The sequence below is a fragment of the Sceloporus occidentalis genome, unplaced genomic scaffold, assembly GCF_023333645.1.
Source record: "Sceloporus occidentalis isolate IW3139 unplaced genomic scaffold, rSceOcc1.0.p SCAF_3, whole genome shotgun sequence".
In the NCBI taxonomy this organism is placed as follows: domain Eukaryota; kingdom Metazoa; phylum Chordata; class Lepidosauria; order Squamata; family Phrynosomatidae; genus Sceloporus; species Sceloporus occidentalis.
Genome location: NW_028316983.1, coordinates 220,833,282 through 220,861,143, shown reverse-complemented (window position 1 = coordinate 220,861,143; position 27,862 = coordinate 220,833,282). Strand labels below are relative to the sequence as shown.

At 40.8% G+C, this 27,862-nt stretch overlaps 1 protein-coding gene across 3 annotated transcripts in view; it reads right to left on the bottom strand.

Annotated features, from left to right (window-relative positions):
- Nucleotides 1-27,862, bottom strand: part of VPS13B (vacuolar protein sorting 13 homolog B) — a 472,964-nt gene that overhangs the window by 386,993 nt on the left and 58,109 nt on the right. For all 3 annotated transcript variants that reach the window (XM_089517705.1, XM_089517703.1, XM_089517704.1), the window contains exons 8-16: nt 24,949-25,205; nt 20,506-20,601; nt 19,740-19,862; nt 17,621-17,758; nt 12,847-12,934; nt 8,049-8,240; nt 2,532-2,701; nt 2,119-2,313; nt 1,653-1,777 (exon numbers count right to left, since the gene is read on the bottom strand). In XM_089517705.1, coding sequence (XP_089373831.1) covers nt 1,653-1,777; nt 2,119-2,313; nt 2,532-2,701; nt 8,049-8,240; nt 12,847-12,934; nt 17,621-17,758; nt 19,740-19,862; nt 20,506-20,601; nt 24,949-25,205 — 1,384 coding nt within the window. The remainder of the gene's footprint in view (nt 1-1,652; nt 1,778-2,118; nt 2,314-2,531; nt 2,702-8,048; nt 8,241-12,846; nt 12,935-17,620; nt 17,759-19,739; nt 19,863-20,505; nt 20,602-24,948; nt 25,206-27,862) is intronic.

Here is a 27,862-nt window from a genome sequence, read left to right as displayed (position 1 = left end):
ACAAGCAATAACAATGCGTTATCAGCAAAAAATATTTAGTTTAAAATTCTAAATGAAAAAGGACTTGTCTCCTAGCAAAGAGAACCTTAATAATATGACCAGAGACTGGAAAGTTTACAGCATGATAAAGCAGAATAACAATACACAGTGGGTCCTTAGTATTTGCTGGGGTTTGGTTCCAGGTTCCATTATTCCATAGATACCAAAATCCATGCATGTTCATTATATACGACAGCATAGTAAAATGTTGTCCCTTATGGCAAAATCATGGCTTCCTTTTGGTTTTTTTAGTTTTAAAAAATATTTTCAAGCCATGACTGGTTGAATCCATGAATGCAGAATCAATGGGTATGGAGGGCTGTCTATATACAGTCCACCCTCTGTATAGGCATACTTGCCATCCACAGACTTAAGCATACGCGGATGGCAAGCCCGTGGGGGGGGGGGGCGTTGGCAGAGGAGGAGGAAGAGGAGGGAGAAGGAGAACAAGGAAAAGGAGGAGGAAGAACTGAGAAGAGGAGGAGGAGGAGGAGGAAAGAAAAGGAGGACTAGCGTCTGCAGGACAACAGAGGGGGGTAAGAGAAGGAGGAGAAAGTGAAGAATATGGGGAAGAGGAGGAGGAAGAGCCGCTGCAGCAGCAATAGGAGAAGGAGGAGGAGGAGAGGAAGAAGAGAAGAGCGAAGAAGAAGCAGGAGGAGGAGGTGGGAAAGAGGAGGAGGAGGAGAAAGACCCTAGAGGGGGGTGTTGGCAGAGGAGGAGGAGAACGGGAAAGAAGAGGAAGAGGAGGAGGAAGGAAAAGCAGGAAGGCGGCAGCAGCATGATGGAGGGGGAGGAGGAAGGTGGAGAAGGCAAGGGAAGAGGAGGAAGAGCTGTAGCAGCAGCAACAGGGAAGAAGTGGAGGAGGAAGAGAAGAGGAAGAGAAAGAGCAAAGATGAGAAAGGGCTGAGACAGACTGCAGAAATAATCCATCTTGAAACCATTTTAACTGCCCTGGCTCTGTGTTTGGGAATCCTGGGAATTGTAGTTTATTGTGGAACTAGAGCTCTCTTACAGAGAAGACTCTATGTCTTACAAACTACAATTCCCAGCATTCACTAGCATTGAGCCAGGGCAGTTAAAGCACTCTCATGCTGGATGATTTCAGCAGTCTGTTTCGGCCCTAAGAGGAAGGAGGAAGAGGCGGCAGGAAAGTGGAGGAGAAGGAGGAGGAGAAAGAGCAGCGGCAACAGTGACAGGGAAGAAGAGGAGGAGGAGCAGAAGAGAGGGATGAAGAGGTAACAGAAGAGAACAGCGAGGCCAGCATCGGGGAGGGGGAAAAGTGCCACTGTCCTCAATGGTGGTGCGGCCATGTGACCGCACCACCATTGAGGTCTATAGGACTTGAGCATATGCTGATCTTGCTATCCTCCGGGGGGGGGGGTCTGGAATGGATCCCCTGCGTATAAAGAGGGCCCACTGTACTGCTGAATTCTAGAGTACTTTGTGTTTAGATATGTAAGGGCATATATGCACACACTTGCCTCCTGCCACGTACACACAGTTGTATACATTTAGCATAATAATTTAGCATAATAAAATGTACAATTAATTGATAATGTTTATTATATACTCATAGTTACTGTATTTTGCCGTATTAAAAACTTCACACTCACCAGCATTTAGGAAGTTTAAGCATTTTGCCATAAAAAGCAGTACTCAGTGGGGGAACAACTGGAGCTGGTGAACTGTAAGATCCATTAACATCCAGTGAGGACAGCCCTGCCTGAAAACCAAATATCTGAAACAAACCCAAAATATCAAGTTGTAGTGGAACACAAAATACAAGAACTGAAATTGTATATCATTTTAATTTTTAAAAACATATTACTTTACCTAGATTTAGAAAAACTAAGTTAGGAAGTAATATAAGGTACAAATTTTCTAACATACAGCATATTTATTACTCAAAACAGAGCATATATTTAAACCAGTGACACAAAACATCAAATAAATCCAAATTTAATAAAGTTGTATGACTCTGTGATATCCAAGTTATTGGCGTAACTGTAGCACTGGAAAGTAATGGCTATTTATGGATCAATAAATAGGTGGCTTTTTTTAAATAATTAAATAAATTACCTTAAGATAGCAATGTGCATAACAATAGTGCAGTAAGTTATCAGATGGTTGGTTAAGGCTGCTAACAGTTTGCACAAGCTGTTCAGCGTACATTGGCACAGAGTGTTCTAGGACGACTTTGTCCACAAGCATTTGGATGCAAGGCAGAGGTCGTAAAGGCTGAAGATTTGCAGTATTTAAGAAGCTGCTTGAACTCTTGAGGAAATACAATGGGGAAAATATGCAAGACAATTTGATTATAGTGCACATTACATTTAAGTCAAACATTTCCAAGTTTGCATTTTTAAAAATGATGCCTATATGTTATACATACAAATATATATGTGCTATGTTAACCTATAACACATCAATCCAAATAGGTGTCTAGGTTTAAATTCCAAATATATAATTAATCACAAACAAAATTAAAATACCTTTTGACCCATGATTATAGGCAACAAATGGCCCAGCAAGTTGAATTCAGCCATAGAAATAGTAACAGTGCATTTCAGGATTGTGAAGTTCGTGATTCGAGTTGGAATATACTCTTCCAAAGCTGCTACTTCATCTGAGTTTAGCACAGTTTTAGCTCCATCTACAAAATCTGTAATAGTGTTACTCAAAGTTAGCATTATGACAAAAATAAATGTCTATTGTGTTCTAAATCCACTATTTTATATGACTCGTTCTATTTTCATGTAAATTTATAATCCCTGAAACATTTACACTCTATGGAGAGAAAAATCTTCCTTAACTTTATATATTTGCTATAGTTTATTTCACCATAGCGTCAATCCTAATTTTAATTTTATCTCTTTCATCTTGTAACTAAGACAAAGTATGTCTAAATGAAAAACAAGCAAACATTGTCCCTGGTTCTACTGAACCATATTCTTATACACTTACACCGATGTAGTTAGCCAGATCCCTGCAACTGTACAATGGATGTCATGGCCTTGAGCTCACCCATTGTTCAATGGTCAATTAGCTCCTCACCCACTAACATAATAAAAGAGAGGCCTATGTGTGCAAATGCCCAACAATGGACTGCATTTGGGATCACACTTCTGAAACCTCTGAGAAAGTACAACAGCTTGGACAATGATTTTTACACTGGCATAGTGTCTCAACATGATTTCAGCCTTTTGTTCCTCTTCCTTGATTGTCTTCCTAGTATTTATTTTTATTTATTATTATTATTATTATTAACCTTTATTTATGAAGCGCTGTAAATTTACACAGCGCTGTACATACAATCTTTTAGTTAGACGATTCCCTGCCCTCGGGCTTACAATCTAAAAAGACATGATACAGAAGGAGGAGGGAGTGGTGGAGGGAAAGGGTAAGAGGTCCAGCAGTTCCTCTCTGCCTCCAAGGCCTGGACCAAGGCAGATGGACTGGAGGGAGGGGGAGGCTTCATAATGGATGGTTAATCATTTTCCAGGGAAAATACATACTCACAAGTAGGATAATACATATACAGTACATAGCAATACAGGAAAGGGTTCAATAAACAGGCACCACAAGAACATCAAATAGTGAGCGACAATTATGCAATGCCTGGGAACGCTTCTCTGAACAGGATGGTTTTCAACTCCGTTTTGAAGCTGGTTAAAGAAGTGATGGCTCTTGCTTGTGGGGGAAGAAGGTTCCAGGAGTGAGGGGCAGCAAGTGAAAAGGGGCGAATCCGGGATGGGGCAGAGGAAATCCTGGGCTGAGACAGCAGACCTTGACTACTAGAACGGAGGGCCCTAGTGGAGAGGTGAGGAGAAAGGAGGTCTGATAAGTAGGGAGGGGCCAGTCCATGGAGGGCTTTAAACGTGGACAGCAGGAGCTTATACTGAATGCGGAAAGGGAGGGGGAGCCAGTGAAGGGATGCCAACACAGGAGAGACGTGGTCAGAGCGGTGGGTGGAAGTGATAATGCGTGCAGCTGAATGCTGAACAGAGATTAAAGGACGGAGGTGAGAAAGAGGAAGCCCAGCCAGGAGGACGTTACAGTAATCAAGTCGTGAGACCACTAGGGCATGGACCAGGATCTTGGCAGTAGAGGCGGAGAGATATGGTCGGATTTTGGCAATATTGTATAAAAAGAATCTACAAGCCTTGGCTGTGGTCTGGATCTGAGGGATACACGACAGAGAAGAGTCAAAGATAAAACCAAGACTGCGGGCTTGCTGGACTGGTTGAATAGAAACGTTGTCCACAGAGACAGAAAAGGAGTGTTGAAGGGTGGACTTAGGAGGAAAGACAAGAAGCTCCGTCTTGGACATGTTGAGCTTCAAACGCCGATGGCGCATCCACTGCGAGACAGCTGTGAGGCAAGACGAAACTTGCTGTTCAAGCCTTGGAGAAAGGTCAGGGGCGGAAAGATACAGCTGGGTGTCATCGGCATACAGATGGTAGGAAAAGCCAAAAGAGCTGATGAGTTTTCCTAAGGACAGTATGTAGAGAGAAAACAGAAGGGGACCCAGAACAGAGCCCTGGGGAACTCCAACAGATAAGGGAACTGGAGAAGAAGTCTGGCCCCCTGCAACTACTGCAAAAGATCTGCCAGACAAGTAAGATCTAAACCAGTCGAGAACAGAGTCTGAGAACCCAAGATCAGAGAGGATATCAACTAGAAGACAGTGATCAACGGTGTCAAAGGCTGCAGACAGATCAAGAAGGATGAGAACAGAGTAAAGGCCATTAGCCTTGGCCTGTAAAAGGTCATTCGAGATCTTGGTGAGAGCTGTCTCTGTAGAATGCCTTGGGCGGAAGCCAGACTGAAAGGGATCAAGGATGGAATTGGCTTCAAGAAACTCAAGACAGCGCGAATAGACAACCCGTTCCAAAACCTTAGAAAGAAAGGGAAGAAGAGAAATCGGACGATAGCTAGACAAGGAGGAGGGGTCAAGAGAAGGTTTTTTCAGAATTGGGGAAATGAGAGCATGTTTGAAGTCCAAAGGGAAGGAGCCTGTAGAGAGAGAGAGATTGAAGATATGGAGAAGTGAGGGCAGAAAGGAGGGAGCTATAGAGATTAGAAGACGAGTAGGAATTGGATCAAGAGAGCAAGTTGCAGGTTTGGCAGAGTTCAGAAGTGTAGAGAGTTCATCCAAAGAAGCAGCAGGAAACACAGAAAATTTGTTAGGTGAAGGTGATAGAAGATTAAGAGCAGAAGAAGAATCAGGAGGGACTATCTCAGAGCGAATAGTGGTAATCTTAGAGATGAAATAGTTAGCAAAGTCATTAGGAGAGAATGATGAAGAGACAGGAGGAGAGGGAGGTTTAAGCAAAGTGTTGAAGGTGGAGAACAAACGCTGCGGGCACCTCTCATTGGCGGAGATCAATGATTTGTAATAATTCTGTTTTGCCATAGAGAGGGAGCGTGAGAAGGACGAAAGAACAAATTTGAAATGGATAAAATCAGCCCACTCTTTGGACTTTCTCCAAAGACGTTCGGCTGCTCTAGAGCAGGACCGGAGAAACTTAATGTTGGGGGTAAGCCAGGGCTGAGGCCTAGTCTTAGAGGAAGAAGTGCGTACAGAGACAGGGGCAAAATGGTCGAGAGTCGAGGAAAGAGTAGAGTTAAATAAAGACATTGCTGAATCAGCAGAATCCCCGAGATTTAGGGAAGAGAGAGATGAATCCAGGGTCAGACCAAGATGGTTAGAGTCAACAGATTGAAGATCACGAAAATGGCGTTGAACAGTATGACGAGGAGGTGGAGTATAAGTGAGAGCAAAGGAGATTAAATGATGGTCAGATAGTGGAAAGTCAAGTGCCAGGTAGTCAGAAATGGCACAGTTTGCAGCAAGAACCAGGTCAAGACAGTGACCAAGAGAATGAGTTGAAGAGTTGGAGTGTGGCTGGAGGCCAAAAGAAGCTAGCAGAGAGTTAAAGCGAGATGTTGTAGGGTTATTGGAATCATCAGTGTGGATATTGAAGTCACCTAGGATCAAAGTGGGGACTGAATCTGAAAGAAAGAATGTCAGCCATGATTCAAAGTCTGAGAGGAACTGGGTGGCAGAGCCAGGAGGGTGATAAATAACTGCGACCCGGAGCTGTACAGGAGAAAAGAGTCTGATAGGATGATACTCAAAGGAAGAGAAATGATAGCTGAGGGGAAAAGATAGAACTTGAAACTGGCAGGAGTTAGATAGCAAGATACCAACCCCTCCTCCTCGACCCTCAGGGCGGTTTGTGTGGGTGAAGGAGAGACCACCAAAAGAAAGGGCAGCAGAGGTTGCAGTATCATGGGCTGGGAGCCAGGTTTCAGTGAGAGCAAGGAGATTAAGGGATTTGGAGAGAAAAAGGTCGTGGATTGCTGTTGCTTTAGGGGCAGCAGAGCGGCAGTTCCAGAGGGAACAGAGGAAGGGAAGCAGGGAGACAGGGAGAGGCCGAATGGGGATCAGGTTAGGGGAAATGTGGCGAGCCATGAGAAGGATGGGGTTCACAGAGAAAAGAAAGAGGTGTAGCTGGCTCTCTAACTGAGGTGTTAAGGAGTTTGAGGGGTTTACAATAAAAGGTCAACAAAAACAACAATAGCAATAATAACGAAAGCAATAATAATATTGCCAGCTCAGGCCTTCTGGGAAAGAGTCCGATGCAGGCAGGAAGTTCTTCCAGGCAGCACAGGTTAAATTTGTCCATCTTCCTGTGGGGAATTCTGGGACCAGAAGGAGAGGGACCAGAAGGAGAGGGAGATGGAGCCAGGTGCCTTCTGTGGGGGGGGGGGAGCAGAGTTCCTTTGTTGAGGGCAGATGGGGGCCCTTCCTTCAATCCCCTCAGAGGCAAAGATGGAGCCAGGTACCTTGTGGGAGGAGAGGAGTTCCTTTGTTGAGGGCAGATGGGGGCCCTTCCTTCAATCCCCTCAGAGGCCAAGATGGAGCCAGGTGCCTTGTGGGGGAGAGGAGTTCCTTTGTTGAGGGCAGATGGGGGCCCTTCCTTCAATCCCCTCAGAGGCAAAGATGGAGCCAGGTGCCTTGTGGGGGAGAGGAGTTCCTTTGTTGAGGGCAGATGAGGGCCCTTCCTTCAATCCCCTCAGAGGCAAAGATGGAGCCAGGTGCCTTGTGGGGGAGAGGAGTTCCTTTGTTGAGGGCAGATGGGGGCCCTTCCTTCAATCCCCTCAGAGGCAAAGATGGAGCCAGGTGCCTTGTGGGGGAGAGGAGTTCCTTTGTTGAGGGCAGATGAGGGCCCTTCCTTCAATCCCCTCAGAGGCAAAGATGTAAGCTGTAAGCTCTTGATCTCCCAGTCTTTTAAAGCAATATGAGATTATTTATATGGTGCAAATAATGGAAGTATCCCTTTCAAGTATGGATCTGGAAATACTTCTAGGATCTTAAAGACATGACTGCTGTGATACCATATCCTTCCTTCACTTCTTTGAAGTTACCACAATAAGTTCCTTAAACAGACACTATTCTGGGAGCTTATCGCTCTCACTTTGGTCCCCGATCTGGGCACGGGCAGGGGATGCGCGTTGCCAAGGGAGAACGGATTTTATCACACACTGCACTGTCCTCAGGCCGGCCCCATGCCATCACCCGGCCAGACCCAATCATGGTGCAGGTGAGTGGGTTTTGTAAGACGGAAGCTTTCAGGTAGAGCAAAATCACACGCCTGAGCCCTGATTGGGGATGGCCTGGTGCCGGGTGAAGGCATGGGGCCAGCGTGAGGACAGTGCGGTGTGCAATAAAATCCGTTCTCCCTCAGCAATGCACATTCCCCGTCCATGCCCAGATCGGGGACCAAGGCGAGTGTGATAAGCTTCCTTGTCAGGCAGTAGCGCTGCAGCACTTCTGAACTATTGCATCTGAGTTCTTACAAGCAACACAAAAAAGACCCAATTCAATTCAAACTTTCATACAACTTTTACATATCCTTTTTATCTGCTGTCAACATTTTCCACTGTAACCGATTTACATTATACATTTTTAAAAATGTAAGAAGAAGTAAAAGATTACATACCTAGTTTAGACTTGCTATATGGCTCATATTCATGTTCTAAAGCACAAACAACCATTTTCATGATTCTGTGCACTGCACTGCTATCAAGGCGAAGACTAAGAGGGCCTACAATAAGGCTTTTTGAAGACATCTCCTGAATATTGCCAAAGTCTTCAGTCTTCACTGAACTCACATCTGGTTGATTTCCAGACACTGAAATACAACGAAGGTTTTTCCACATAGTTAATATGCTCCAGGATAATGCTAGGGGAAAATACTGGTTTGTTTACATAATCACAAATTAGCTAGAAATATCATATTTACAGACTAATTATAAAGAATAGAATGCTATATGAGTATTAAAGAATTTAACTATGGCCCAATACAAATGGGCAAAAAGCACCAATCTGGAGCCGAAATTAGGGCTTGGGAGAGCAGAGCACCCGCCTGCTCAGGGGAACCATTTAGACACACACATGTTCTTTAGAGATCAAAGCACAGATGTCATAGGAAATGTCCAATTAGATCTCCTGAACTACTACTTCTCTTTTATTGAAGTGACTGCATCAGGAGGTACATCAGTGGCATGGCATGGCATGGCATGGCATGGCAACTAAATCTTTTGATCAGTTTCAATTGTCCCTCCAAATTTGCCATAAACTCCATCAAGAAAATATGTTCTATATTCCATCTCTTCTTCAAGTTAAGAGCAGCTTGAAATTACAATTTAAATTATGGAACGTATACTTCTGAGACTGCTGAACTATGATATCATGGGAGGACATGACTTACTAGAAAAGGCAATAATGCTTGATAAGTTACAAGGCAGTAGGAAAAGAGGAAGACTATATTCCAGAAGGATAGACTCAATCAATCAAACTACAGTCCTGAGCAGGGCTGTTGATGCCAAGGTGATTTGGAAGTCTCTCATTCATGGGATTGCCATACGTTGAAGCTGGCATAATGGCAGTTAGCAATAAACCTTTGGCCTATACAAATTGGCAACCCACCTCTACCCCCAATGTACATTTTAGCAAAAGGAAAATATGTTAGAAGATATGGAGATGGCAATTCATGTTGAAAAAGCTCCATCAGCAAATCTGCAAGTTGGGAATTCCCCAAACCAAACCGTTTTCCCACCTACATGGCCAGACTCCCTACCAGCCATGACTCAGCACTAGATGGTTTCTCATTCCTGAAACTGAGAGAATGCAGAGGCTACATGGAAAGGGAAACAGCAATCTCCTGAATCCAATGAAAAAGGCTCTTCCCTCAGCCAATATGTACTTTCGGATCTTTGCTGATATTTCTCCAACATAAACTAATGTGTACAAGATCATCATTTCTATTAATTTTTATGGGGAGTTTCATTTTCATTTTTACCCTCCATAAGTGATAGGAGAAAATACCATGGCAGCATGGAGCTGACATTTGAAATAATGACTTTAAGTTCAATGCTCATGTTTTATGCCTCTCTCAAAATCAGCTCACAAAAGATCAATTGTGCACACACAGACACTGCATATTTTCCCCAATTAAATGGTGGGTACAAGTGAGAAGCTTTTCTCTGTAGTAGTGCCTCAACTGTGGAATTCCACACCCAAGAAAGTTAGGTTAGTCCCATTTCTTTAAAGCTTTCAGTGAGCAACCAAAACTGCTGTTCTGCATGGAGAAAGGGATGGGGAGAAGGAGAGGGAGCGGCTATTTCAACCAAGGACAGAGTTAACGTATTGGGTTTGCAAAACTAAAGGCATGGGAGATGTTGCATAGTTAAGAATCCATTTCCCAATCTGGCCCCATAAAACCTCCCTTAAAGCCAGACAGTTGCCTGATCAAAATAATTCTGCATCACTGGAAGGCAGGATGCTGGAATGTAACACTTCCAGCCCGCTCCCACCAACAAGCTTTGGTGCAACAAGCAGTGGCAGGAAGTCTTGTGGGGTCCTATCGTAACTGCTTGTCATAATGCTTGCAGGAAGGGTCTGGATATATCTTACTTTAGCAACCTGCTTACCAGTGCCATAGAACCTCTTCAGTTGGTTCATCTGCCTAGTTTTCAGGTTAGATTTTAGGTGTCATTTGCAATCGTGGCAATGAAGCCAATCTCATAAATATAAGTAAGGGGTGAAACAGACTGGCAGCTTCAGGGGCAGCATGGGGGCGTGGCCTTCAGATGATGCGCGCCTTGATGATGCCCCAAGCCGGTGTCATGCTGCCTATCTGACCAGATGGCAGGCAGCCACTGCCACAGCAAAAAAAAAGAGCGGCATTTTGTTATGTCAAAATTATAAGGAGAATTATACTAAGATGCTGTTTAGATGGCACATGACTCCTGTAAAAATCAATAAAACGTATAAAACCGTGAGCAAAAAATGTTGGAAATGTGATAAACATGATGGTAATTATTTTCATCTTTGGTGGAAGTGTACTAAAGCTATGGAATTTTGGGGGAAATATTTTGCATATCAACATTCCAATGGATCCTCGTTTATTTTTGTTAAATATGATCTGTTCTCTTGATAGTGCTAAGGCAAAAAAAAAGCCTCTCGTTTAATTTTGTATATGGTTACTTTGGCCAGAATTATCTATGCTCAACACTGGAAAAGTACGCAGATACCACCAGAAGAGGAATGGTTGGTTAAGATTAGGGAGGCTAAAAGACTGGATATTCTTACTGCAAGTCTAAGAAATGATAAAACTGAATCTATCAGAAGGGAATGGGAGTGTTTAGACATTTATTGTGGAGTGAAAATGTTATAATGATGATACAAGATATAATATATTAATATAAATTAATAATTAGATATAATAGATTTAATAGATATAATTATATTTACTAATTATCTTATATGGATGATTTTTTGGTTAAACTCAGGCTAATTAAGTGAAGGTCTGTAAAGGAAGATGAGTTTCTCATATTTTATAACAGAAGTTATACAAGTAACTATAATTTAGTGGGGATTCATTAAGTTAGGTAAGCAGGGTATCATGTGATCTACTGGAAGTGCTGAAAATGAATTGTTTGTATAGTATTTCTAATAATCTGTTTATAGTATGCGACTTGTTGATTGTTATATGTATGTATTATTTGTATGTGGTTCATGATTATTTGTTGTGTATGTTTTATATGGGTTTTTTGTATAATAAAAATTATTTTTTAAAAAAGGAGCGGCATTTTGGGGGGAAACTGGATCGGGGGCGTGGCGTGCAGTTGTTGTAGCCCTGTCCAGCACTCAAAGAGTGGCATCAAGCCACCTCTATATGGTTGTCTCTTTCAGCTCTAAGTCTAGCTTACAACATTGTAAATACTGAACAGGATGCAAGCGTAAGGTTTTGAAAGAGAAGTTATTAGTATTGATTATTATTAATATTATTATTTGGAGTATTTATACCCCGCTCTTCAGCCAAAGGCTCTCAGAGTGGCTTACAATTATTATTACATTTAATTACATGGTTCCCTGCCCTCAGGCTTACAATCTAAAAAGACACAACACAAAAGGAGAAGGGAATGGGGATGAGGATCAGGTCCAGCAGTTCTTCTCTCCTTCTGAGGCCTGGACCAAGGCAGATGGACTGGGAGAGGGCTCTGCTTCTTAATCTAGGCCAGGCCCAATGGAGCTGGGCCTGGATCTCTCTCTTCATGGCCAGATGGCACCAGATGGACTTGTTGGCAGTCACCTCTCAGGAGTGCTTTAGTTTTGTATTCTTGCATGGCAGGGGGTTGGTCCTTTCCATCTTTATGATACTGTGATCCAGTACGTATGAGAATAAATCCCACCAAATACAGTGAGACTTGCTTCTGAGTACACATAGATGAGATTGCCTTATAAGTATCAGTCCGGAACTTCCTATTCCCTAAGGAGGTGCAGCAGAATGGTACGAATGTTGCTCGTATACAATATTCTGATGTTATCCCAATTTAGTTCTTTGCATATTATATGTTTTCAATTAACCAACACAAAGGTTTCTTTAAGGTAATTATAATGAATAACGTTGTTCCTCTAGCTTATTCAGTTTGGAGTAGGAATGGCTGCTCAAAATACTCGGCTGCTATCTTATGCAAACTTGCCAAGGAGTAAGTGTCACTGACCAAAATTATTTTCTATTTCTCCAAAGTAGGATCCAAATTAACGGGTTCAAATTATCCAAGGAGGGATATGATTTTGACTAAACACAAGAAAGAAGCTCTAACAGTATGAACTATCTAACAGTGGATAACATGTCAGAAAATAATAGATTCTTCTTCTTTAGAAATTCATATATAGAGGCTGCATGGGCACATTTCATGGATACTGTAGCTACAGATTTCTTACATCAGCAGGAGATCAGACTAGCTGACCTTTGAAATCCTTTCCAAATGTATTATTCCAAGTCACCCTCCAAGCAAAAGGGCACAGGATTAAGTTTTCACTCTTACATTTTTACATTCTAAGTCTTGTCTCTTTCAAAGGTTCAATATGATGTGCACAGCCTTCCTTTGCTCATTCCTAAATTTGTCCTCACAATAATCCCAAATTGCTATGCTGAGTGTGGATTTCAATCCAGTTTTGTAGATTTAAAATTCCTTTTACATCAAACTACACAACAAAATCTATTAGACTTTACAAATGAAATCTTTTATATGGAAAATTCAGAATAAGATAGGGAGTGGGTGGGTGGCCAAACTACACCTTTTAAAATTTCCAGCAAATCAGTCCACATTCCAAATTAGGCTTTTAAAAGGTAAATCTGAGGACAATCGGTCAAGGACTGTCCAGTGCCTCTGAAGAAGCCTTTGTTTCTGTTATTCAAAGAGAAAGCAAACAAGGAAATGAAGTACCTTTGCCACTGGTGCTGTCCATTGTATACAGATAATCCATGTAGAAAGCCCCAAACCTCTGCATTCCCGTTATCTCTGTGTACATCTCCTACCAACAAAGCAAAGTACATAAAACTAATGTTCTGTTAAGAAAGAATCTTGAGATTACAACTCAGTGTTAGCAGAGATATACCTAAGTGCAAGAGATATATGATTGTTTGGGTTTGTGCATGAATACATGGCAAAACCTATCAAAACAAAGGACAGAGGTTAGTCAAAGAAATCATCCTTCAGATAGTAAATGCAATATCTACAGCCAGCTACACAAAGGACATTTGTAATGTTTCTAGATGTTCTGTCAGCTTTTACCAACAGGAGCTAGTTAATTAGTGTCTCAATATGACCTCTTACTTCCTAGTAAACCAGCCGCTGTATGCAAACTTACAAAGGCAACACTTGTAGCTTATGAAACTTTGTAGGAAATACATTTAGAAAACAGATTATTGAGACTCATTAGGAATCTGTTTATGCCCTGTTTATTAAGCAATAAACCACAAATTACAATAATGCCATTAGACTTAAAGGTCAATGTTAGGTAAGGAAAATGTATAAATACTACCAATAAAGAAGGCTTTGCTGCTTTAGCAAGATGAATTTATTGAGCCTTAACTAGAAATATGGGACTTTCAGTTCTTCTCATCCCGCTCTGCAGCCAGCAGGAACCTCATTATATAAAAAGACAATTCTCACAATAGAAGTAGGAAAACAATTGGTGTTCCACAACGATCTGCTCTAAGATAAGCACATTTTAACTTGTTCAGAAATGATGTGGTGTTAGGGATGAGCAATGAGATGGTTAAATAATTACAATAAATTCTTCAGAATGGGGAAACCCTAACTAAACTCTGAAGAGGCCCAAAAGGATCTCTTCCAAACTGGATGATCAAAATGACTTTGTAAGTAGGTTTCAAATAAAGGTTCAATGTAAGCTAGTGTAACTGTTCCCAAATTTAACTATAGTAACTGTATCCGAAGTCATGATGACTAAGCAGAACATTGCAAGAGTAGTGTTGGGCAACTGAGTAAACCTATCAACTTGGAGTAATAATAATAGTAATATAATAATAAATTTTTATTTATATACCGCCCTGTAGCGAACCAATCCGGGCGGTTTACAACATTAAAATAACATACAGCATAAAAACAATATATTTCCCTCCCCCCTTAAAAAGTTATTAAACTGCATATCTAATTTAAAACCACAACAACTAGTTAGAACAACAATAAATTAAACAAAATAATACCAACCGATAAACCACTGCAACTTCAGTTCTAAAGAAAAGAAAGGGGGACTTTGGAGACATTACTGAGGAGGGGGGAGATCCTGAGATCCTGAGGCCAGGATATTTTAGTCTGGGAAGGCCTGTCTGAAGAGATCTGTCTTGACAGCCTTTTTGAAGCTGTCCAAAGATGTTAATTGACGAATCTTGTCCAGCAGGTCGTTCCAGAGCCTGGGGGCAACAGCAGAAAAGCCCTCCAGGAGGTCGCCGCAAGCCTCGATTTTTGAGGCTGTAACAAGTTCCTCCCAGAGGAGTGGAGTGCACTGGGAGGATAGTATGGGAAGAGGCGGTCTCTGAGATAGCTTGGACCCAAGCCATTTAGGGCTTTAAGGGTAATAACCAACACTTTGTACTGGGCCCGGAAACCAATAGGCAGCCAGTGGAGGGACCTCAGAACCGGAGTGATGTGGTCCCTTCTAGATGTTCCTGACACAAGCCTGGCTGCCATGTTTTGAACCAGCTGTAGTTTCCAAACCAGGCACAAGGGTAGCCCCATGTAGAGCCCATTACCGAAGTCAAGGCGTGAGGTTACCAGCGCGTGCACAACAGTCTCGAGATCCCTTACTTCCAGAAAAGGGCGCAGCTGGCATATCAGCCGAAGCTGATAACAGGCACTCCTGACCGTCGCATTCACCTGATTTGTCAGTACAGTAGTTGTGCAATGGTAAAGTGCTTGCTAATAAAAGTACTCCTTCACAATACAGTGGTACCCCGGGATACGAATGCGCCGCCTTACGAAATTTCCGGGTTACGAAAAAAATATATTTAAAAAAACTGTTCCGCGTTACGAAAGTTTTTTCGGGTTACGAAAAAACTTTTGGTGCTTTTCGGCGCTATTTCGCACCAAATCGCGGCTTTTCCCCATTAGCGCCTATGGGTTTTTCGGCTTACGAAGCCTTTCGGGTTACGAAAGCGGCGGCAGAACGGATCATTTTCGTAACCCGGGGTACCACTGTATTCAGGATCTTCCTGAGGACTGCTGATAAGAAGTATTTCTTAACTATGGAATTCACTTCCACAAGAGGTTGACATTGTAACTTGTTTAAATAGCTATGAAAGGGAACTAGACAAATTTGTAGAGAATAAAGCTATTTAATCAAGATGACTACATGGAACTTATACATTCAACGGTAGGACACAACTAAACTACCAGTTGCTGGAAAGGCATAAGAAATGAAGACTATGGCTACCATGAACCTTTGCAGGAAGCAGTATGCTAGACTAAATTCATGCTTGATCCTGTTCCGCAGGGCTCTTCTCATGTTTTAAAAAAGCAAACACCAGTTTCAAATCACAGTCCAGACCAATATGTAATAGACTGTGGGTTTAAAAGAGGTGTAATATTTAGCATGTTTTACATGGAAGTTTGTAATCTGACACTCAGATGTAGGTATCCTGTTCAAAACAGCCTCTATTCTAAACATACTTTTAATTTTATATTTGGAAATAGATAAAAAAGTGGAACAACTGAGTATTAAGTGCAAAGGGTACATGTATAGAAGAAACGTATACAGCGGGCCCTCAATATCTATGGAGGTTGGTTCCAGAACCCCTTGTGTACAGCAAAAACCATGGATGCTCATGTCAGTATTTAACATTTAAAATCACCTGAGCAACAAGATCCAGGCACCAGAAAGGTATTTCTCCTGCACTATTTCCCACCTTCCTGTCACCAAGGTTGTGCCAGAATTTAAACCCTTTCCTGACTCTGTTTCCCACCTTCTCAACCTTCCCATTACAAAGCCTCTGCCAGATTTTAAACCCCTTTGCTACCCATCCACCTCAGGGAATGGCAGCAGAAGGAGTTGGGCAAGAAGGTGTATTGGCATGAAAGGGGTTTAAATTATGTCAGAGGCTTCCTTCTGTGAAGATGGGAAACAAAATGAGGCAGGAGTTTAAATTCTGGCAGAGACTTTCTTGTGAGAAAGTGGGGAAAGGAGTGAGGCAGTTTACATTCTGGCAGAGGCTTCCTCGTGAGAGGGTGGGAAATAGAGTGAGGCAGGGGTTTAAATTTTGGCAGTGGCTTTGTAATATGAAGGTAGGAAAGAGAGTGAGCAAGAGGTTTAAGTTCTGACTGTGGCTTTGTGGCTGGATTTACTTCTGTGGGGGAGGGAGGGACTAGCTTGCCTTAGTCTTGTGCAACAGCCTCTGCTGTTGCCCTGGGACCACTTCTTACCCTGGCCATCGCAGGTTAAAAAAATTAAATATTTCTTCATTTCAATCTGTGGTTGTTCTGTGCTCAAATCCACAGATATCAAACCCAAGGATACCAAGGACCTACCATATCTTCAAAGTACCTGAAAGTGTCAGATGGGAAAGGATCAGACAACTGCTTTTGAATGTTTTAAAGAGAAATATATTTAATTTATACCTGTTTCCCTTTTTACATCTGAGGGAAGAGTTATGTGTTTTATACTCTTGATATAAAGCCCTTACTGAATGCAAAAATGGATAGCATGACTAGCCGTTATGACTGTTTTAAAGTTATCACACTGGTATCTGATCCTTCCTATAATAGAGTACATTGACCAAAGGTAGCTAATGAGGGATTTGAACCTTCAATCTCCACTGCAGCTGAACATTATATTCATTGTTCAGGATTTGTTATTTTATCTATCTACTCCTTACAATTCTATTCCATCTTAGATGAAGCTTCAAAGTGGCTCACAAAGGCAGGATCTACACCGCCAAAATGGGGCATGGCGGCAGCGATTCTAGGGTTAGGGAGCGCGCACCATCCTCACACTCCCTAACTCTAGGACGTACTCTGTACGTCAAAATGGCGGCGCCCTGTCTACATGGGCACCGCCATTTTGACGTGATGGACGCACCACATCATGGCGCCGCTGTAGGGCGCTTGTGGCACCCTTTCAGCAACACCGAAAGGAGCTCCGTTTCAGAGCTCCTTCCACCGCGTGTATCGCTGGCATGACCTTTAAACGGCCGAGCAGCCCCTTTCTCCCTTTCCCCGCCGCTGTCGGGGTGTCCTTGGGGCATGAAGCCCCAAGGAAACCCCTTTCCAGGCCGCGAGGAAGCGGTGTTTTGCCGCTTCCCCGAGGCCTGTAAAAGCGGCAGATCGGGGCCTCTGGGGCTGCTGCTGTCGCTGCTGAGGCCCCGATCCGTCAGGGAAAGGGGCGGGTGCAGGCTGTCTGTACCCCGCCATAGTCACTCATTTCCCCTTACGTACAAAGAAGACTACAGATTAAATTAGTTATGGCCTCTGAGTATTAAAAAAAAGTGAAAATAAACTCAACCAGCCCACTGTGGCATCACTCTAATTCACTCTTTCAATTCCAAACATTAACATGAAGTTATTAAATGACAAAGTATTATATAGGAAAAGTAGATTATAATGAATTCATAATCACACCTACTGAACATGGAAGATGGAAAAATCAGCCATAGGATGTAAAGACTGAACTAACAAAATCAAGTGGGGGAAGAGAGAAAAAGACCTTATGAGCAGCTCCATCCAAAATGAATTCTGCACGAACTCCATTATTTTCAGGACTTCTGTAATCAAATAGTGAGTTGGTAAGATATGTCATCCCCTTTGTGCTCAAATTTTCTCCACAATGGAAAAAGTAGGCCTCCTTTTATAAGAGAAATAAAAATCGTAGTTAGTTTGAGTTTAAAAATATAAACAAATTCTGTCCCATGTACTTTATGGCAACTGGCAGGGAATGTTAAGGCCAGGATCTTGTAGGGCATTATGCTAGTGCAACTGTCAGTTATGGCAGTGGATAAACCTTTGATAGGCTTACATATCTCTGGGGACTACTTACACAAGCAGTCCCCCAGTGACACAACTGCACTTCTGGACTGGTACTTAAATACATCTCTCCCCCCAGCCCTGGACTTTTCATAATCTCCACAATACTCTGAAGTTATGGCAGTGGAGATTTACATTCTGCCAGTTCTCAACCATGTTCCAGCCAAAAATTCAAAGTGATTTCAATTTACTCTGAGACAATGTATTTCACAACAGAACAATGTGTCAACTGAAACCCTAATAATTAAGGAGATAACAAGGAATGCTATCATACTTGATCAGGTTCTTTATTGCTGATATTCTGCATATTTGAGGTGGTTTTGGTCTACAACTGTTCCAAATTTTCATAATGAAAGTTAATCTAAAGAGCTGCATCCAGGTTACAGAGCAGGTTACAGACCACACAGTGCCCCTGTTGAAACTGCTCCAGTGGCCACCAGTTTGTTTCTGGGCACAATTAAAAGTGCTGTTTATCATTTATATGTCTCAGGTCCAGCCTATTTGGCAGACCATATCTCCCTGTATGAGCCAACCTGTTCTCTGAGATCAGGAGAGGCCCTTCTCTTAGTTCCACCAGCATCACAAGCACAGTTGGTGGGGACATGACAGAGAGCCTTCTTGGTGGCTTCTCCTACTCTCTGCAATCCGAAGGTCAGAGTGGCCTCCTCTGTGTTGTTCTTCTGTTGGATGGCTAAGACATTTTTTACTCAGATAGGTTTTTAAAACAGAAAGGCTTTAAAGAATGGCATGGAGGGTTGTTTTTTTTTACTGTTTTAACTGTACTGTTTTAAAGCATGTTTATCTTTTTAAATTAATTTATAAACTGGATTTGATTCTTTCAATGAGTGATGTGTTTTAATACAATAATAGTTTAATTCTATTTTAATGCTCACTTTTCTATTATTTTAATTGTATTGTTCTTTTAAACTGTAAGCCACTTTGAGACCCAATTCTGGGGGAAAGCAGGATGATGGTAGCTATTATTATTATTATTATTATTATTATTATTATTATTATTATTATTATTGAAATGAGAAATAAGTTTTCAAAAGATGAAAAGTTGCCCCTATACCTGTCATTGAACATTTTTACATTTTTTTTTACATAAAGGCAGCATACAGTGCTTTTATCTTTATTCTTACAGGCATCTCCAGACAGTGAAAATGTCATGTAACAAATAAGATTTGTTTTCATGCTTACTTCACAGAAACAAATGTTGACAATATTTTCACCTCAATCTGAGGATGGAGAAAAATACTGTTGCATACCCAAGCATGTTCCCCCATTATGCCACATTGAACTACAGGTCGTATATAATACGTAGCAGCCACAGTAGTAGAACTAAATCCTTAGCCAAATAACATTTTAAAAAACTAGATAATATTAAAGCAATAAGCATTCTGAAATATAGTATTTTTATATTGTTAATTTTTAAAAAATGTGAGTTAGATATACTACATATGTACCACTTAATGTGAGGTTTTTCATTGTTAGTTTTGTGGATTAAACAAATTTCCACAAATTTGTTCTACTCTAATATCAAGAATAGGATCCAAAGAGCAACTGGGAGTTATGCTCTTTTCTTTGAAATTTAGGCTGTCATGGTATAATGAAATTAAGTTTAAAACTCCCTCCAATTTCAAAGGTAATTTTCCATTCAGTGCTACAAATTCCTGTTTCAAAGACATGAGTTGAACACAAGGTTTTTTTTATTTCCTAGTCAGTATCTTTTAAATATTCTAAAAATATTATCCAGTCACAACTATCCTAACTGCAATCCAGTAAAATAATTTTGTACTTACTGAATCACTTCGGTTCATATTCTCTTCAAAATCTTTAATCCCCATAATACTTTTAAGACAAAGAGCATGGCAACCAACAAAGCCTATTTGGCAATCAAAGAAAGGTTCACCACGCATGAGGACCTAAGGGAATAAATTTAACATGCTGAAAAACATTGTGTCAATGTGAACAACTTCAGAAGGGCTAATATTCAAATTTTATAGATGTTCTTACCTATCTGAGGTTAAATGATAGTTGCATAGATGAACATATACAGCATTACTATAGCTTATTATGATTAAGTGAATCAACAGAACAATAGCTGTAATGTAGACTAGATCTGAGAATTCTATACTTAATGCTTACATTAGTATAACTAGAATCCCCAATAGTACTTATTTGGCTTAATATAACGCCCAATAAAGGCCTAAACACCTTTAAGGCACCAGATTCCATCTGATAGGTAGGTAGCTAGGTAGATAGTAGATCTTAGAAGCTAAGTGATGTAGGCTATATTTCAGAGGGAGAAAACTGGCAAAACTACCTCTGAGTTTTTCTTGCCTAAGAAAACTCTCTGAAATTTAGGGGGTCACCATAAGTCAGCAGGCAACTCGAAGGCACTTGTACAATATCCAATAACAGGGGAATATAAAATCATTATTTTAACAGCCAGTGCAAAATAATGAATGGCAGTTATAATGAATATTATTTTTAAAATAATGAAAAATACTCATGCCAAGACATTTACTATAAACTAATATATGTACAGAAGTAATGGAAAATTACCTCAACTGTAGTTCCTTCTTGTTCCCAGCATATTATTTCTTTGGATTTTACTTTTTGTGGACTGTAATAACTACTTTCAGCTTGCATTTCAGTGAGCTGTGTAACAATATGATGAAGGTTTACCATTAATCAACATTAGTATTAAATACATATAAGCTATCATTATTGCACAGAAAAGATGACGACAAATTAAATTTTACTATCGGTGAACATGATTGGGCAGGAAACAGGTGTGCTAGAACAGCTGTAGCACATTATCCAAACTGGAGAATAATAACCTGGAGTTGAATATAGCAATTTAATCTATGTATTGGCACAATTTAAAAAGCTCAAACATTTTTAGTTTTTCAGTTACACAAACAATCAAAGGAAAAGATATACGAACAGACACACAGGTGTCACACAGTTTATGAACTTGACTGAATATCTCTCTGTTTATTATTACAGCACAGGAAATAATTCACACGATGAATGTATCAAAGCAAACCTTGTGAACTTCATTAATAAACAAACATTAGTTTTTTTGTGTAGGCTCTGGTCAAAATACATAAAACAATAAGAAGAGATTAACACTGTAAATTTCAGTTTAACATAACTGAATAAGGGGAAAATGATGACATTTAAAATGTTAAGCCTCTGCAGTTAAGCCTTCATGCTCTGACATCTTCAACTGCCAAAATAATTCCTTCTAAACTTTCTTATAAAATAAAACCCCTAGAAACTCTAATTACTTAGTTATTTCCAACTGTGTGTACACATGGTTGCTGTTTTCAAGCAAAAATCTGTAAGGCAAACCCTCAACTTAAACAGGATAAAAAAGCCGTTCTTCAGCTGTATGCAATTATTCTAGAGGAAAAGCAATTAATTGATTAAAAGAACGCAAACACTGCAAGAACAATTTTCGACATTATTAGGAAAATGCTACGTTTAATTTGGCATGATTTTTTTAGCTGGAATGGTATCAGCTATTCAGAATGCTAATGCAGAAACCTGACCTTATTTTTGACCAAAATATGAACCACAAATTAATTCCATACATTCTTAGCATTCAAGCAGAACAATGAATTCTAATGTTTTCCTTCTCAGTGCCGCCATAATTCTCTTATACATAGCAATTTATAGTGTAAAGATATAAAATTCAAGATGTCCGGATGTGGTAAAATTATTTTAATGTATGATGCTAAATATATAAGAAATATTAAACGCAAAGTAAGTTTAAGGAGTCCGGTTACTTCTACAAAGGCCACAATTTACACTATCATATCTAGTGGGGATAATACCTGAAACATGTAAAGGTCACTGCATTCTAAGCTGGGTTCTCATTAAACCAGCATTTCAACGTTAGTGTCTTAGGAATTGTGCAGATTTATCCTACGTGTTAGTGAAAAAAGTGACTTGGGGAATAATAAAGCACAATATTACAAAGGCTGGAAGATGGGGAAGCAAGGACAACTTAAGGAATAAAGTGAGTTCTCTCAGACAGATGGAATCATGGCCAGGATCATGTTGGGGCACTATGCTAATATGAAGATAACTGAACAAGCAGCTGTGATTTCTTAGAGTTTGTATAAGGACAGTTTCTAGGGAATCAATATACACACAGCTCTCTGTCTCACTTCTGATTTCAAGGTGAGGGGCTAACCAAACACTATGCAATGGAAACATATTCAGGTGTACCCATGTTGGCCATGTAGCAAAATGCAACAAAATCCAAAACCCACAAAATAGTGATACCTTTATTTTACCAAATAAAATGCACCAAACACATCATACAAGCTTTCAACTGGCTTCTTCAGCAGGTGAAGATGTTTAAAATCATAAAGAAGAAAAGTGACTATGGGGCAAAACAGATGGGCAAAAAGGGGCTGCTTGGAGCCTCCCCTTTCAGGCTGAAATGGGGCCAGGGCAAACAGATGCTGAGCCCCAATCCAGCCAGATTCCACCCCAAATAGTAGTGGCTAAAATCCACTCCTTTTAGGGGTACAAAAAAGCCACCCCTTCTCCAAAAAAGCTGGCTTTTCCCCTGGAAGAGCTGGCTTTAGGAAAAATGGAATATAAATGCCACGCCCCCAAATGGGAGAGAAGCTGGTTGACGTATAATCGCCAGGCCGGCTCTGTCTGGCTTAGAGGAATGGTGTGTCTAAATGCCATGCCCCCAAGCCAGCTCCAAACATCTATTTTAGCCCTATGTTAGAGTCACAGGCCTGCATTTTGTCTCAGATGTTAGTTCTGTTGTCAGTTAAGATGGTCTGGAGAAATCTTAATGAAGACAAAGGCCACTCTCCTTCTTGACTATGTGGGGACTAGGGTAAAGGGAAGTAAAAAATAAGTACAGTGGGACCTCAGTATCCATGGACTTGCCATCTGCAGATTTGAGCATCTGCAGATGGCAAACCTGCATTGTCTCCAATGGTAGCATGTGGACACAGCCATGCCACCACTGGGGACAACTGCACTAAGGTCCTCCTTCCCTCCCCCTCCCCCTCTGAGGCTTCTGCCCCAGGCTTGGCTTCAGGGGTGGTTTGAAGGTGGAGGCTGAAGCCCCCATCAGCCAGAGAGGCCTGGGGCCTGGGTCTTGGAGCCCACCCCTCAGGCCCAACACCTGGGGTTGAACCTTCAGGCTCATAGACCCAAACCTTGGCCCTGGCGCCAGCTCATTCTGGCTGATGGGGCTCTAGACTGCACCTCAACAGCCTCTGAAGCCAAGCATGGGGCAGAAGCCTCAGAGGGGGAGGGAGGATGGAGAGAGGAAGGAAGGAGGACTTCAGTGCATTTGTCCCTAATGGCAGCACAGCCACATGGCTGCGCTGCCATTAGAGGCAATGGGACTTGAACATCTGCGGATTTGAGTATCAACTCAATTAGCAACAGAAAACTAATTACCCTTGTCCACCACACCATTGATTTTCTTCCTGCCAGCTTTATTTAATGTCCAGTTTTTGAAACCTGCCATAAAAATCTGAAATACAGTCATCCCTCCATATTTGCGGCTTTGATATTTGCAGATTTGATTATTCACGGATTTCATTGATATGTTCTCTCTAGGACTGTCTAGGTCCTCCAGTGCAACTCTGTGGTCAACTTTAACTAAAAGTTGCACTGAAATCTACTCCAGTGCCATTCTATGGCCATTGTATGTTGGACATTGACCACAGAGTTGCACTGGAGGACCTAGAGATTCCTAGAGAGGTGTCCTCTCAGGTAAAAACAGTGTTTTTGTTATTTGCGATTTTTCCATATTCACGGAGGTCTTGTTCCCCTAACCCTAGCGAATATGGAGTGACAACTGTAGTGTACCCCGGATGATTCTGACTTTGGTTTTTTAAGCCCTCCCCTCCCTCCTTCCAACTGTCATCTTCTAGCCTTAGAGGGAGTGAAAGGACAGGCCCAATGCCATCGGGCCTGAAGAGGAAGAGCCCTCCCCTCCCTCCTTCCAACTGTCATCTTCTGGCCTAGAGGGAGTGAAAGGACAGGCCATTGGGCCCGGCCTCGATTAAGAAAAGAGCTCTCCCACCAGTCCATCTGCCTTGGTCCAGGCCTCAGAGGGAAAGAAGAATGCTGGACCTGATCCCCCCCCCCCTCACCATTCCCTTCTCCTTTTGTGTCGTGTCTTTTTAGATTGTAAGCCTGAGGGCAGGGAACCATCTATTATCCCCTCTGTTGTAAGCCGCCTGGATTCTCAGTGATTGGGTGGCATATAAATAAATCCTATTATTATTATTATTATTATTATTATTATTATTATTATGTCTTTACATAAGAATCTCATCTCATTCCTTCATAGCTGCTTTTCCAAATTTTAGTCATTTTGATTAATGACTGTCCCAAGATAGAGGTATGGCGGTATAGTGGTTTATGGCTCTGGAGACCAGTGTTAGAATCGTACTCAGCAATGCAAACTCACTGGGTGACCTTGGGCAAAACACATTCTCTCAGCCACAGAGGAAAGCAAAGGCAATCCACCCCAGAACAAATCTTGTCAAGTACACCCTGGGATAGGGTTCCCTTAGGATCGCCATAAGTTGGAAATGACTTGAAGGCACACAACAACTAATTTTTTTCCTAGTTTTACTTAAATATGTATTTTATTTATATCTTGTCTTTCTTTAAAGGAGCTCAATATGATACTCAAAATTCCCCTGCGCACTTGATGCTTAAAATATAAAACAGAATATGAGACAGTACTTGTCTCAAGGTCATTCAGGCCATGGACAACAGTTGGAATACCATACTTCATTCACTTTTTCAAATCCGTTTTCTTTTTCATTTTTTTTTTATTTTAAATATAATATTTTATTAAATTAAAATAAAAGGGGATTTACATGTAAGTAGACATTCACACTGTTTAAAAGATCTTATTTGTGTTTTATAGCTATCTTTATATCACTATTTTTCCAGCCCTGAGGAAAGAAAGGTAAAATATGTTTGAAAAGCAATGTTTACCTTGAAAGTGATAGTGGCCTTTGTACAATAAAATCCTATAGAAACAATAGGATCCTTAACTGTTGGTAATTTCTGCGGATTAATTGTTGTTCCATCATCTATGCCAACACAATATCCTTCATCATCATCATTACCCACGATAGCAGGTACAAAAGACCAGGCCCATGACACCCATCCCTGTTGTTGATCATCATCTTGCTGAACATAAGATTCTGGAGAAGTATATTGCATATCTTTGCCCACTTCATCTTCTGAACCTTTAAAAATAAAGAAACAAGAACAACAGAATTACTCGGCTTATAATGCAATATTAGTCACAAACAAACAAATTCAGTGTATATAATACAACCTCTGTGTTAAGATACAACACTTGCAGCCTGAACATAGTTAGCAATTAGTATTAGATCATGTGTTTACAGATATACAGTTGGCCCTCCACATTTGCGGGGGTTAGGGGAACAAGACCCCCGTGAATGTGGGAAATTTGCAAGTAACGCCTGCTCCCATGTCAGGAATAGCTGTAGCCAGCTGTCCCTGGCATGGGAGGAAAGGCCAGGGGAGCCAGCGTGTGATCCCTGCCCATGGGAGAAGGAAGTGGGCAGGGCTTAGGCTCATATCGCGAATAACCGAATTTGTGAATTCCGAGTCCGCAAATATGAAGGGCCAACTGTACAGAGAAGTGAGCATTACTGGCATTATGAGTATGATTTTTTTTAATGACATGGAGGCATAACTTAGGCAACCATAAACAGATCATTTTACAGTGGAGCCTTACCTTACGCGGGGATACGTTCCAGACCCCCCCCCCCCGCATAAGGCGAATAATGTGTATGCTCAAGCCCCATTCAGTATAATGGGGCTTGTGCTCACGGTGGGACGGTGTATGGGCGCAGCGGGTGCACGCACCATTCATTTAATTGCTGCCTGGCTTCCATGTAAACCGGAAGCCGCGTATGGTGCGCCCGCATATGGAGCAGGTGCACTGTAATTCCATTCTTACTGTATAGCATACTGAGAAAATTTTAGATATAGGTATATTAAGATTTTCTTAAGGGTTTTTTTAATACTTTACGTGATGAGAATGAAGTCTAACTATCAGCTGTGCAAGTCACTGTTTACTTTCTAGTTTATCTTCAAAGATGTACTACTGGCAACACAAAGGGAACATTAATATCCCTATTCAGATTCTATAACACATACATCTGTATTACAGAGGCCTTCTAGTTGCATCAGCTACTCTAGACGGTTTAGCTACGACTTTATCCAAGAAATGAGTTGCTTCAGTAATACAAGAAAAGGAGAAAGTGACTTGCCACTGATTTTGCTTCCCTGTGGAAAAATAGACGTGTGTTTGATAGGTGGCCATGAATTAGTTAGAAGTTAACAATAAAACCTTTAATATGCTAATTTATGGTACATTCAGATATCATTTTTAACAGGGTCATTTATCTGAGGGAAATTTTATGAGTAAATTAACCACAGTAAACATCCAACTGAATTACAAACTAGTTTTGAAAGCAGTGGTTTTTATCTACCATGAAAGATACCGCACACTCTCCACCTAAAAAGTATTTTAAAAGTGGTTTGGGAATCTAAAAAGAAAGCAAAGAAGAAAAAAAACAGAGAAGGACTGGTGTTTCAAATGGAAAATCTGCATGCAAAATTATCTAGACCTGATGATGGCCTTTTTGTACAAAGAAAAGTGTCAAAAGAAATGTCTTATTTGAAACAATCTGTTTCTGCATCAAGGACTGCTGAATAAAAGATGAGCTACAACAGCTGAGTCACTGACAATTTTCTGACCATGAAAAGAACTTCCACTGAACACAGTTGTCAGCATAATGAAAGACTACAGAATTAAGACAGCACTGTATTACAAGACACCCTACTTAAACAATTCATTTGGGAGTGGAAACTATACTCTTCAGCATCATGAAATACACTGCTGTCACTGTTCATATAATGATCTTTAACTATTCATATTAAATCCTCTTCAGAAGAGAGATTACATAAAAACTGCTGTATTCTCTGTACCATTTAAAAATTGACAAAATCTGTAATAGTTACACTTCTAGAGTAGATGAAAAGTAAACGTAAACATGATACAAAAATAAGGGGCAGATAAGACTCCAGTATTAAAACAATAGTTAAGTCCATGTTTTAAAAATACATAATGCCTAATAAAATTTTTGATATCAGTCATCATTACACAAATCTTACATTTAGGCATACAGATTTTACATGCTTCTTGACAACGCTGGCCCATGGCCTTGACAGCATTGCCAACAGTCTTAACACAAGGATTAACTGTTCTTGAACAATTTCAAATATATGATTGCCAAATAAACCTTCTTCAACAGCAGAAATCTATTTATGTTCTGATTTCTCCCCTGTAAGGTGTTGACAAATGTCAGTGGCATGAAAATATTACATTTCATTTTTTCCAGCTTTTCCCTATGCATGCACTATCAAATCAATGCCTTAAGAAACCTCAGTGTGTTATAAGGATCCATAACTGGTAGAAGATTTAAGACAGAACAGCTTGAAGAATTCTAAATGAAAATTTCCTTCAATATATTTCCAATATGATATTTGTTTTTAATCTCACTGAAGGTTAGAAGATAACTTCAACACAGAAATTTAAACAAGAATACTTCAACACTGAAACTTAGGAATCTTACATTTAGGCATACAGCTTTATGTATTTTTAAAACATGGACTTAACTAGTGTTTTAATACTGGAGTCTTATCTGCCCCTTATTTTTGTATCATGTTTACATTTCCTTTTCATCTACTCTAGAAGCGTAAGAAGTACTATTACAGATTTTGTCTATTTTTAAAATTGTACTGAGAATACAACAGTTTTTATGTAATCTCTCTTCTGAAGAGGATGGGCATTTTGTTCTTGGGTCAG